Source organism: Callorhinus ursinus, unplaced genomic scaffold, assembly GCF_003265705.2.
Source record: "Callorhinus ursinus isolate GAN/ISIS: 27379988/994484 unplaced genomic scaffold, GSC_fseal_2.0 scaffold48, whole genome shotgun sequence".
Classification (NCBI taxonomy): domain Eukaryota; kingdom Metazoa; phylum Chordata; class Mammalia; order Carnivora; family Otariidae; genus Callorhinus; species Callorhinus ursinus.
Window position 1 is genome coordinate 8,332,908 of NW_027397110.1, and position 12,945 is coordinate 8,345,852.

The 12,945-nt window shown below is 55.9% G+C and overlaps 1 protein-coding gene and 1 pseudogene across 1 annotated transcript in view; both read right to left on the reverse strand.

Moving 5' to 3' along the window:
• Nucleotides 1-783: 783 nt before the first annotated feature.
• The window catches only part of FAM83F (family with sequence similarity 83 member F), a 32,048-nt gene continuing 19,886 nt past the window's right edge, over nucleotides 784-12,945 (reverse strand). Inside the window, exons 2-5 of the mRNA XM_025882123.2 lie at nucleotides 10,742-10,909; nucleotides 10,094-10,215; nucleotides 7,709-8,403; nucleotides 784-1,088 (exon numbers count right to left, since the gene is read on the reverse strand). Of these exons, the coding sequence (XP_025737908.1) occupies nucleotides 1,039-1,088; nucleotides 7,709-8,403; nucleotides 10,094-10,215; nucleotides 10,742-10,909 (1,035 nt within the window). The 3' untranslated portion in view covers nucleotides 784-1,038. The remainder of the gene's footprint in view (nucleotides 1,089-7,708; nucleotides 8,404-10,093; nucleotides 10,216-10,741; nucleotides 10,910-12,945) is intronic.
• Nucleotides 9,300-9,727, reverse strand: LOC112831413 (small ribosomal subunit protein uS12-like; annotated as a pseudogene).

Here is a 12,945-nt window from a genome sequence, read left to right on the forward strand (position 1 = left end):
TGCAGCCTGACTTTTGGCAGGAGGCAAAGGCTGGTCTTCGGCTGAAATGCAACTAGAGAAGGCACGAAAGTCCTCACTGCTGAAGGGGGCTGAGGGCCGTCTGGGGGGGGGTGGGGAGGGAGGTGGGAAAGGACACATGCCCTTGTCTGCAGGGCTTAACCTCCCATACCAGTTGAACCTCCCACCCTCGGCCAGGCTCTCTCTCTCTGCCCCAGGCTGCAAATCAAGGCACTTTATTAAAGGGAGGGAGCAGCCCCGAGGCAAGGGCACAAAAAGAACCCCCCTATGTGTTTGCAGTGGGCAACAGCCCAGGAGGTCTGGACGACCGGAGTGCAGACTGCTAAGACAGAGGGGAGGGGAGGAGACCTCGGCATGAGGGCCCTCAGGACGGCAGGGTCAGACGCTGCCCCTGGCTGAGGGGAGGCCTGACCCTCATTTCACTCCAGATCTAGTATGAGCCTGCAGGGACCGGGCCAGGAAGGCCGCTGCAGCCAGCGCCCTGGCTGTCCTCGCAGCACCTTCTACCTTGAGTTCAGAGCCTAGGTCAAGACTGGCTCTCTGGCCCAGAGCCCCATCTGTCCTCTTCCCTTATACCCCACCAAACCCCCCGAGGGACCAGAAGCACCAGGAAGCCCAGGGAAGGAGAAGTCAGGGAGCTGGGGCTGCCCTGGAGACCCCATCACATTAGGCCTGAAGACATGGGCTCACCCCATCTGGGGACCTGCAGGGCAAGGCTGGCCCAGTGGAGGGAGGGGGTCCAGCATAAAGGAGAGCAGACATGAGTCGAGCTTCCACTTCATGTAAACAAGAAGGAGTGACCCCTGCCCGGCCAGCGACAGTCTTGTAGGTGCATGTGGTCGTCCTGAGGTGCTGCAGACTCTCACATCTGGGATTGAGGGTCCCTGAGGCCAGGATGGAGGCCGTTGGGCAGGAAGCAAGTGAGGGTCCGAAGTGCAAACTGGTGCAGGGTTTGACCTGTATGCTCCACAGGACAGGGCTGGGGGCATCCACAGGTCCTACCCACCGCTGACCTATGGCTCAGGAAATCATGCAATTGCTGGCCTTGGCAGGACTGGGACTTGTTTTACCTGCAGAGACAAGTGACACAGGCAAGGAAGACGTAAGTGAAGTGCTCAGTGGACTCGCCTCCCACTCCTCTCCTGTGCACTGCCCACACCTCAAATTTGGGGCTGGGGTCACTGTCTCCCTTCCAAGCTGCTGATCTGGAGTCAGTAGGGCCCCCAGGAAAGCAAAAGGAAAGGCTCTCCCTGTCTGGTACTCTCAGAAAGACCGTCACTGTTTGGGATATCAAGGGGTCTGCCACCTCCTGACCTCAGCAGCGTTGCGGTGGTGGTGGGGGGGGGGGGGCGCGCGAAGGATCCAGAACCCCAATCTACAACTATAATCAGTGACTTAATGTCTTGCCAAGAGGTGGTTTACCAGTAGCTAATACTGTATGCAGTCTCCCTCACAGCTTACAAAGCACCACCAGTCACTCTCTCAGCTAATCCCCCTGGGTCGCTGCTGCACCTCGAGGTGTCATTAGCCCTGCCTTACAGCTGAGGGCAGCCGGGCCACCAGTTCCCCGAGCCAGTCAACACCAGCACCAGCACCTGGCCTTCCAAATCCAGCCTCAGCTCCTTCTATCGTGCAGGCACCCCGGGAAGGGGTCACCAGGGTCAGCAGGCTGATGGAGAGCCAGGCAGCACGGCTCGGAGCACACGCTTAGGGGGGTGGTTTCAAGATAGAGGAGGGAGGGAGCACACTTCATTGAGGGGAAAGATGGGGGCAGAGAAAGCTGTTCTTCTCCAGGCCAGAGAAGCATGCTTCTCTTCCCAGGTCCCTTCCATCCACTTCTACTTCCTTTCAACCCCAAAGCGGAGGCCAGTGGCTTCTTTGGCTGGATTTCTGCTCCCAGAGCTGCGGAGGGGAGGAGGGGTGGGGGAGCGGAGAGGCAGACACTATTTCTGGCCCTCCAGGTGTCAGGCTGCTGGGCCTCTGTCCTCCTGGGCACGGGCTGCCTTTCTCCCGGGTGCAGGCTGCTGAGCTCCTTCCTGCTGGCCCCTCTCCACACAAGGATCACCTCCCTGGCGCCCACACCACCTTCCCGTATCACTCCAGCTGTGACTTTAATTCATATGGCGGCTGCCTCCTCTCTTGGGCCCTTAGTAAGGGAGACACTGAAGAGGCTCCAGTAGGAGCCTCTCCCCTCCCCAAGCTCGGCTGGCCACCACCCTGTCTGGGCAGACTGAACCCGCTCCTCGGGACTTGCTGCAAGTCCAGCTGGGCCTCCTTGGAGGCCAAGCTTGAGAGCGTGTAAGGCTTAGAGAAGGTGGGAGGGGGGGCTGGATGACTGTGCCACCCCCTCCCTGAGGGCTCCAAGGGTCAAGGCGCCTGGGTCATCTTCCACGGTGGTGCCAGGCTGCCTCCGACACAGCTCTGCTGCTGCTTACTTCCGCTGTCCCCTCATGGCTGCAATGGACACAGCTGTCCCCACTGCCTCTCCTTGGTGGCATCTTTTGTTTGCTTGGCCTACTGAGCAGATGCGGAGCTCCTGCCCAAGGGGAGCCGCACTTTGGAGGCAGGTAAGCAGATCAATTTCTGTATCCCGAAGCAGGGGAAGGAGTGTAGCTTGGTGGGGGCGGTGGGTGGGAAGGGCGGGCCTGCTTCCTAGGCCTGTGCTCTGCCCTGGCTCCTGCACCACCCCCCTTCCCCGCCCGGGGAGGCTGGGACAGGCTGGGACAGGCGGGGGTGAGAGTCCAGGTTTGCCAGGCTGTGCCTCCCACTCGTTCCATCCGGCCATGAAAGCCTGCAGAGATTCTTTAGACGCAAGATTCATCTCCATGCCTCTGACGGAGAGATGGTTTGAGGACAAACTGTGTGTGCCATCATTCCTTCAGGGCATGCTGACTGAGAGTCTAGCATGTGTAGGTGTTTGGCAGGACTGAGGAGAATCAGACCTGCTCAGGTTAACAGGGAAGAATACACAAATGGCCATTTTGTTTTGTTTTTTTACAAAGTACAAATCTCCCTTTTTACAAAGGGAGATTTGAGGGAAGGCCAAGCTTCAAAGGGAGTGAACGCCAACGTCGGGGTGGGAGCTGGTAGAGGTGCCTGGGGCGTCAGGGCAAGGCTGCTGATCCGAATGCCACACAAGGACCATGGGCTCTACTCCCCTAGGGGTTTTAGGACTTCATATTCCCCTTTTCTGCAAGGTTCTTCCTCTGGATGTCCACACAGCATTCTCCATCCCTGCATTCAAGTCTCTGTGCAAATGTCCCTTTGTCCCTTCATCAGAGAGGCCTTCCCGATCACCCTTTATAAAAGGGTCACTGCCCTCCCTGTCCCTGTTTCCAGCACAGTATTCACTCCGTAAGAGCAGGGGTTTTGCTGGTTTTGTTCGCTCTTGTACCAGGAACTTAGCACAGAGCAAACAGTGCATAGATATATATTTGTTGAGCAAAAGGGATGACCGGGCAGTGACAAGCTACTTAAAGGTTCATACCAATACTAACAACAATAGCAGCATCAGTAGATCTCGGCTGGGCGATGTACATGCCCTCACTCACCTACGTGGTGATGAAAGCCCTGGCGAGGCCCAAGGGAAACCAGAAAGACAGAGGGATCATGACATATGCCAATGAGAATAAGGATGCTGGCTTCTTTTCTAGATCCCAGGTGGGATCTGTTCCTCGAAGGATGCTCACTCGATTCCCCTCACCTTGCTGTGTGGTTGGGACCCTGACTGATAACACTGCTTGGCTTTATCAAGTCAGACCTCCAAATACCAGCTGGGGCATGACCCATGATGCTCAGGAGTGACACTGAATTTTGAAACTCTACTCAAGACAGCTCTTGAGTAGACTTATCTTGGAACTGGAGGCCCACAGGTCCCCGGGAGCTCTGAACCCTAGAAGCACTTCCCCAACCTTCCATCCCAGACAGGGGCCCAGATTTCCAAGAGACACTTGAGACCTCCAGCCCCCAGGGATGACACAGGTGAGCCTGAAGTCCCAAATCCAGGAGCCCAGTGGCCACAGAACTAGGAGCCAGACCACACTGCCAGTTAGGGTGGTCCCACATGCATGAATCAGAGAACCCAGGAGAGTTCTGGAAATGCAACTGTCACTGCAGTCACCTCAGAGAACTCTGGGAAGAAAAGCATGGGCCCAGGCAACCTTGGAAGGTACTCTGAGGTATTAATGGCCACTCTCCACTAATGGGATACCAGGGGGGAGAGTCCATTGGTAAGAAGCCTCTGGCCCTTCCAAATAGTCTTTAATGATATAGGAAAGTGGCACTAACCCTAACCTTCTGGAGATAACCACCATGCTTTGTGCAGGGCCCTGGGAGGCAAGAGACCATGCTGCCCTATCTCCCTGAGTGACCAGGGACACAGAAGCTTGCCTCTCTGCATATCCTATCTGTGAATGTTGTCATCGGGCAGGGTGGTTGTGAGTTCTGTGTGACAGCATTTAGCATGGGTCCACCCAGCACCTGGTCAGGGAATGTCTATGCCTTTCTTCCTTCCCTGGAGGACATCACCTGGAACTTCCCCCCACCCCCCAGCCTGGCAGTCCCGTGAGAAAAGGGCCTATCCAAGTGTTGTCATAATCCGCTGCCCTGGGGACCCCCTACATGGGAAAACACTCAGGACACTTGTTTAAAATGCAGATCCCTGAGCCCAGCCCAGCGATACAGACTCCCCACTGTGTTTTAACAAGGTTCTCCCGTGAATGCTGCTCCCTGAGATTGGGATCTCTGCCCCAGAGGGCCTGTCCCAAGCTCCTGGATGGACACAGGTGGCAGGCTCGGGAAAGGTGCTAAGTGCACCCAGTGCAGAAACAAGGTCTTAGTTGAGAGAAAAACCAGAAGGAAAAGGAGCTCAGCTTCCACCAGTAGAGGGGGCAGTGAGCCTTCAAACCACCAGGTAACACTTTGCCCCCACCCCCAACCTTGACAAGACACCCACCCCCCAATCCCCAGACCTTCGGAAGGGATTTCCGAAGGTTCTCCCAAGGGCCACACTTGGACCTGCAAAAATCTGCATGGTGCTTGACAACTATATACTTCTTACCAAGCAATCTTACAGGCTGCCAGCACTTAGCTTTTCTATTTTTCTCTTCCACCCACCCTATCCATCAGCCCAGGCTCTCCCTGGACAAGAGGGCAGCAGGGAGAGAGAAGACAGAGTCTGAATCGGGAGCTCAGAGGGACCTCTGAAACCCTCCCTGGCTCAGTTCCTCCTCTTCTCGAACAGGAAACAGCCCTGGGGAGGGGAATGGATGGCTCCAGGGTATGGGGAGCAAAGTGCTGGGAGCTGAGATCCCACATGATGTCTGTTCTGATGATGTCCTGAATGTTCACTGTAGGAAAAGGATCCTTTCCCTAGGTGAGGGCTCTAAGGCAGTAAAGTGATTTCCTCCCGGATGACAGTTCCCAGAGTACTGGAATTACTAGTTTGGGGGCCCCATGCAATCAGGAACGCGACCCTCTGCCACACAGAGTCCTGGGTACTTAGCTTCTGAGACGAGGTGCCAGGACAGCCCAGCTGCAGTCCAATGTTTGGGGAGCTGGAGGCCAAGAAAAGGGCCTGTGGGGAGAGAGGGGTCCTGCTTCTTGCCACTGCCCTTTGAGGGAAGCAAGCAGCAGGGAGAGGAACGGGCTCATTAGCAACCTGACTACGAGGCCCCCGGGAACGGGATGCCCAGCCAGGTGAGCCGAGGCTGTGCTGGATGAGGCCACTCTGTGTTTCTTCTAAAGGATGGAGAAGGAATAGGGTGTCCCTGCTGGGCATCCCCGGGGCCTTCCTGATTTTATGTGCCGGCGTGTCGGGCACTCAGGAGAGGAGCTTCCCCAGGGCGCAGCCCCACGCGCTTGGCTGGCTCCTGGGCACCATCCGAAAACACTCAGAGGGCAGTGGCAGTGGCGGTGACCAGCCCAGTCCTCCAAGCAGGGGAACTCGCTGCTGACTTAGGAACGGTGGCAGGAAGGGACAAGACAATGGGTCTTTCGTTTCTATGGAAACAGCACCTCAGGGTGAGGGGCTGAAGGGAGCGAGAGCTTCCATTTCACAGTCAGGACTTGGGAAATGGCCCTTTTTGTGGTTGGGCTCGCTCCTCCCTCGCCCTTCCCTGCCAGGTGTTCACCATGGCAACCCTTCCTCCAAACAAGAGGTGCAAGGTGGCAGAGCAGCTGGTGTTGGGGGCGCCAGGGAGCCCAGCGGGGACAGGAGTGGGGGCCAGCACCCCTCCCTGGCAGGACATGGGCCCCGGCCTGGGTTTGAGTCCTGACCCCACTACCACTTGCTGTGCCCTGGGACCACCGAATGCACCTCTCTGAGCTTCTAGCAGCCACCTCTGTGGTTGTTGTGAGGAAAAAGTGAGAGAGAAAACATCTCGTGAAGGACCAGGCACTTCCCGGCCAAGTGGAGGTACGGCACTGGCACCCCTGCGTCCCACACTCACAGGGACTCCCAGGCCTGTCCTGACGTGGAGAAGCACAGACGGAGCAAGCCAGGTTCTGTGGCCGGCTGGGGGGGGTCACCGGGGGGGAAGATGGCTGTGATCCGGTCAGAGCTGGGGCCGTGGGGGCCACAAGAGACCTGGAAGCACTCAGGCTGCCCAGGCCAAGGCCCCAGCATCACCTCCCTGGCCGGATGGGAGGCTGGTCTCACTACTGCCAAGCGCCACAGCCACGGGAGAAACCCCAGCATGGAGACCCCTCCACTGGGAGGTGCTGCCGCGGGCACAGGCACGGGCAGCGGCCCCGGCTGCCACCACCAGCCTCCAGAAAGTCCTGCTCCGGAGAAAGAGACAAAGGCCCAGACCTCCAGGGTTTCCCCGAGAGCCAGCCAGAAAGACATGACCACCAGGAACAATGTCTCCCGAATGTAAGCAGCATGGCAAACACCACTTCCCAAATAAGCACACGGAAGAGCCAAGTCACACTATTTACAACAAAAATGAGGAAAGTGGGTGAGGGCATTGGTGGGGCACAGGTGAGGGTGGGGCGTGTGTGAGCCGGCTGGATCGTGATGACAGGTGATGTGGCAGGGAACAGGTTTTCTAGAATGAGCCCTACACTCAGAGGCAGAGGTCAAGCCGGGGTCAGGCCTCTCAGCCGCTCTGTGTCTGTTTCTTCACTGACAAAGGAGAAAGTTTCCAAGCCTCCGGTAGTAGTAAGGATAGCTCTCAGACGACTCCACGGCCGGCACTGTTCTGGGCACTTTATATCCTCAGAGCAGCTGAGCAAGGCAGGTACCCTTCTCCCCTTTTATTTCTTTATTTTTAAAGATTTATTTATTAGAGAGAGAAAGAGAGAGTGAGCAAGCAAGCACGAGCAGGACAGGGGCAGAGGGAGAGAGAGAGAGAGAGAGAACCCTAAGCAGGCTCCGTGCCCAGCGCAGAGCCCCACACGGGAGCTCGGTCTCGAGACCCTGAGATCATGACCTGAGCTGAAATGGAAGAGTCAGATGCTTCAGCCAACTGAGCCACCCAGGCGCCCCGTCCCTCCCCCCCTGGAGAGAAGAGGAAGTGAACTTGGACCTGCCCGAGCAGCAGGGGACCTGGGCTGCGTCGGAGCTCAGGGCTCCCGCTCCCTGCGTGCCAGCACGCTGCCTGTCTGCGGGGAGGAGGCAAGGCTCCCGGAGGAGGACGGGGGCGGGGGGGGGCCTGGCGAAGCAGGGTGCCGCGGGCGGAGGGCTCACCTGAGAAGTCGGCACTGGAGCCCTCTTTGGGCCTCTTCCCCGTCACTAGCTGCACTTCGGCAAAGGTCTCGGCGCAGAGGGAGCCGGTCACACCGTTGGGCGCCGTGGGACTCTTGGCCTGTCGACTGAAGAGCCTCTTGCTAAAGCGCCTGCCCTCCTTGGCCGCCGTGGCCTCCCCGTTGGCAGCTTCTCCCTTGCCGTTTCGGACGAGCGCCTCTGGGGGTCTGGGCTTCAGGTCCATGCGCAGGTGAGAGAGCACCCTGCCGTCCTTCCGAGGCAGCTCTCCGGAGGGAACGGACTCCACAGGGGGCAGCACCTGCTCCAGCGTGACGAGGTCATTGAGGAAGCCCTCCAGGCGCCGGGCCGCCGCGCCGCCTCTGCCACCCTCCTCCTGCTCCTCTGGGTCGCCGCCGGCCTCCCGCTGCTGCCGGGCGGCCCAGCGCATCATCTCCCCGGGGGGATGGCGGCTGCCTGACACCAGGGCGTACTTGGGGTTGATCAGCTTGCGAGCCACGGTGGAGGAGTAGTTGGGGCCGAGCCTCCCGGCGCCCCCTGCCAGGTTCAGCTGCTGGTACAAGTTCACCTCCTCGGAGATGGCATACAGCTCCCGGAACTCCACATCAAAGGGCTCCACGTTCTGCCCTGTGAGGAGGAGGAGAAGGTTCCTGTCCACGTAGGAGGAGCTCCAGGTGAACCTGGGAACATGGCGACAGAAAAGCACGACACATGGGCCCAGCCTGTGGCAGGCCCCTGGCCAGCCCATTGCCACAACCCTCCGCCCCACCCCGACCTCATCTACCACGGAGGGCGGATGCCTCGCTGCCTGGTGGAAGGGGCCTCCTGGACCCGCATCCTCCCTCTTTCCCAGGTCTTGGCCTCAAATGCAGAAAGCAGGCAAGGGCATGGGAAGGCAGGCCTGGATTCCCACCTGGTTTCTACCCTTGGATGCCCTGTAAAGTGGGGCTCATGGGGCGTCCAGTCACGAAAGTGTTGTGAGGCTCACGTGTGACACCCCATATAAAACACTTAGCTCAGTACGTGGCACAAACACACACTGAATAAGTATGGATGCAAGCTGCTGCTATTGGTTTTGTTTTTTGTTTTTAAAGATTTTACCTATTTGAGAGAGAGAGCGCACACAAGCAGGGGGAGGGGCAGAGGGAGAGGGAGAAGCAGGCCCCCTGCTCAGCACGGAGCCCGATGTGGGGCTCGATCCCAGGACCCCGAGATCATGACCCGAGCTGAAGGCAGATGCTGACCCGACTGAGCCCCCGAGGCGCCCCTGTTATTGTTAATAATGGCTCTTCTCTGAGTCTTAGAGCACTGGGCGTCTGCAGACCCGCACACTTTAGCCACGTCAGAGGACCCCTGCCACTTACTGATTGCTTCACGGGCCAGGTCTCTTGCCTCACCTAGATTTCAGTTTACTTGGAGGACAGAGACTGCACAGATACAGTCTCTCATGTTCCTGGTAACTGACTTCTGAATCGAATTCAGGACACATTTCCTCCACACCACACCCTTACATTTCTTTTTCTTTTTCTTTTTGCCATATGAAAATTTATTGTTGTCATGTTTTCGCCATCAAGACTTACGATCTTGGTCTTTCCTTCTTGCCTCTGTATTTGGCAAAAAGAGAGACACTGGCTACTTTGACAACCTTAAAGTGAATTCCAGGAACATCACCGACAGTGTGACCTTTGCAGCCAAATCCAGCACCAGAACCTCATCATTTTCCTCAGTAAAATTCAAACAACCATCACTGGGTACAAAGGCTGTGACGTTTTTGCCATTCTTGACCAGCTGGATCCTGACACATTTCCTGATGGCAGAATGCGGCTGCTTGGCTTCAACCCCTGCTTTTCTCAGCGCAATTCCCTTTGCATGGGAAGCGTCTCCAAAAGGGCTGGCGCCCAGGGCTGTGCCCAAAGGGGCTTTCTTGTACGGTTTATCATGCCACTTCTGATCTCGTCGGCTATGCAGCTTCCTGGCAGTACAAAATCTACGACCCTTACCCATCCTGCCGGCGCCACAGGCCCGAGCAAAAGAGACCACACCCTCACATTTCTTTCCCAGATCTGGTTCATTCTGCTTCCTGATGATCCCACCCAACGACTAGCCTCAAAATGCAACCAGCTGCTGTGGACCACGAAAGGCAAGCCATGCTTAATGCCCAGGAAGAGTTGACCCTCCTTCTGGAATAATCCAGTAGCCAGCAATTTTGAGGGCAGGGACTGGCCAGGAGGCTCTTCTTTGGCATTAGATCAGATAATACCCCTTAATCCCATGACTATGGGGGCTCCAGTCCAGAGTCTTCCTGACCATGTACATTTGTTACCACAAATAAAGGCTTCCAGGGTTCTTCTGTGACCTGGCCTGACTCACCTGTAAGATCCAGTGGCTACTTTTTCACCATCTACCATTAGGAACGTTGATGACAGGGTCCCCTTGATCTTCCCCATGGGCATGTAGAAGCCAACACCTGTCACAGAGCGGACACGGATGTTCTGTTGAAAAGAGGAGAAAGGCACTGTCACTCATGAGGCTCTGAGCCAAGTTTTGTGTGCACAGAGGAGGAACCCTCTTATCTGTGGAACCTGCCTGTTGGTTCCTGCCTATACTAGACTCCGCTTCCTACAGCCATAGAGGTGGAACCCCATTTGGAGAGCAAGAGGAAGTTAGCAAATCTTGCTCTGAGCGTAGATGAGCCCAGAGTGATGCCTGGCTGCTCCCAAAGCTCCCCAGAAGAGAACCATAGCCCTAGCTTTGATCCTGACAGTGACTCTGCAGGGTGAGCACCCCAGGACTGGGCCACAGCTGCCACCTTAGCCTCAATAGTCTTGAGATGAAATTTAAGCTGGGCATGTAATTTAGGGTTATTAATTTACAAGCAAGGTTTTAGACAGAAAGAAAGGTGTTGAGCATGCTCCCCTGTGCGCCTGAACTGGGCAGAGGACGGGTCAGAGGCAGCCTCCATCTCATCTCCCGCCCTCCTTCCCCACCCTCCACCCCTACCCCAGTACTACAACTTACCCGAATACGGAAGTCAGTGAGCTCCAGGCCCTGACACATTTCCAAGAAGAGCTTCACGCCTGCCTCATCCAGGATGATATATACTGGGACCCGGCGCTTAAAGGCAGCATCCACAATGTCTTGGAAGATATCGCCATCGGTGAAGAGGTCCATGACCACCGCAATGACCTGGATGGGGAAGGGCACTCATGAAGCACGTGGTGACTCCACATCTAGAGCGATACACTGTGGCCCAGAGAGGCCCAGCTGGGCCTCGGACACTGGAGGCCAAGAGTCAAACACCCCATCTGCACCACTCCTGGGCTTTCCACGTCCACACCCATCTCTGAGCACATCTGAGCCCACAGATGGGCTCTCTGCTCTGAGAAATGCCTGGGGGTCCAGACTGTGCTACTTGTACCTCAGCCTTGACAAATCCCCACTACCCCACCCTGGGCACTCTTCAACAGCTCTTCAGAAGCCATATCAGGGAGACCGAGGAGGCTGAGGGAAGTTGGTCCTAGTGGCCCAGGGAAACAAGTAGGCTCAAGAAGAGGAGATCACTGAGAGCATGGGATGGACTCATTACTACCACCTTCAAATCCGCCCAAACCCCGTTCTCCGCAGGCCCGGGTGCTTCGATCTCCCAAGAGCGGTGCAAACTTCCACACTCCCCTTGGTGCGGTTTCACATAGAGCTCCACTTAGCTCAAACTCCCTTGGCCTCCAAGTGGCCGGGTCGTCCCACGCTACCCTCAAGTTAAGGTCACTGCCTAGGACTCCTGATTTCCAAAAGCCCTTCCTGAAGATCTGTCCTGGAAGCTGAGGCTTTCTGCAGCCTGAGGCAGATCTGCCTTTCTGACCTTAACTTCCTCCATTTTCCTCTGCAAACCTTCCTCTGCTCTAGTGGCAGGGTTTTCTTGCGGGCCCCAAGCATTGTGCATGTGATGCAGAGGAAAGGGCACGCTTTGGGGTCAACAGATCTGGTTATAATAACTTCCTATGCAAGTGACCTTAGGCAAGTCACTTAACCTTGGTGAGCCTCTGCTTCCTTATCTGCAAGGTGGGGATACCCTTTACCCTGTACTTTTATTTTGCCATCGAGATTAGATAACACCTGTAAAGCATCAAATATAGTACCTGGTATGTAGTAAGACCTAAATAAATGGTAATCACTGTACAGTTGAGGGATTCTGTTAGTTGTTGCCACTGAAAGCCTGAACGCTGAAGTCAGACAGACCAGTTCCACCACTGACTCATCAGTGCCCCAGCTAATGAGCACCTACCTCAAAGAGATGTTGTGAGGGAGATGAACCATGAGAGCGCTTAGCACGGTACCTGGCACATGGTAAACTCAACAGTGGTATCCTCCATCCCCGCCACCCTCACACATGAGCTCCACCATCACCCTGCCTCTAAAGACCACCCCCCAATTCACACAGTATTACTTACGACTGTTCTTGGCTCCTACATTTCATACTCAAATCATCCAGACGAGTTAACATTTACTGAGCCCCATAGGCAGAGGGAGGATCTAAAGACAAACTTTAATCCCTAACTTCAAGGGGTTAATCCCATTGGAATGATAAGCCATTTGCACTAAATAAGATGTGAGGCAAAATGAGATAAATGCTTTAAGAGATGTACAAATGACATGTGATGGGAGTTCAAAGTTGGAAGGGGGGTGGGAGGAGGGCCAGAGGGAGGGAGGGAGGCTGAATGATTACTTCTGGCCATAGGAGAACTTCTTAAGAAAGGCTTCATCAGGGAAGCTAAAATCTAAAGAATGGGCAGCCTCGGGGACCAGGATAAACGAACAGGGAGGAAAACCGAGCCGGCAAGTGGGCAGGGCTGCCATGCATGGGTATGCAGGTTGTGCACTGCACATGGGCTCTGGGCTGAGGGGGTGAGTGGAAGCTGTGTCTGCCTGAGGAAGGGACAGCTTTTTCTAATCTGCACAGAGCATCCACATGGGCTAGCAGAAGCCTATGAGGCAGGCATTTCAGGCAAAGAACACATCATAAACATAAACTGAGGACAGGGACTAACATGCACTGCGCACATTCCATGTGCCCCACACTGTTCCAGATGCTTTAGGTAAATTTTCTAATTTGATCCTCACAATAAGGAGGACTGTTCTCATTTTACAGATGAGGAAGTAGATGCAAAGAGGCTAAATGATGTGTCCAAGGTCATGCAGTTAGCATGTAGCGGAGCAGGGATTTG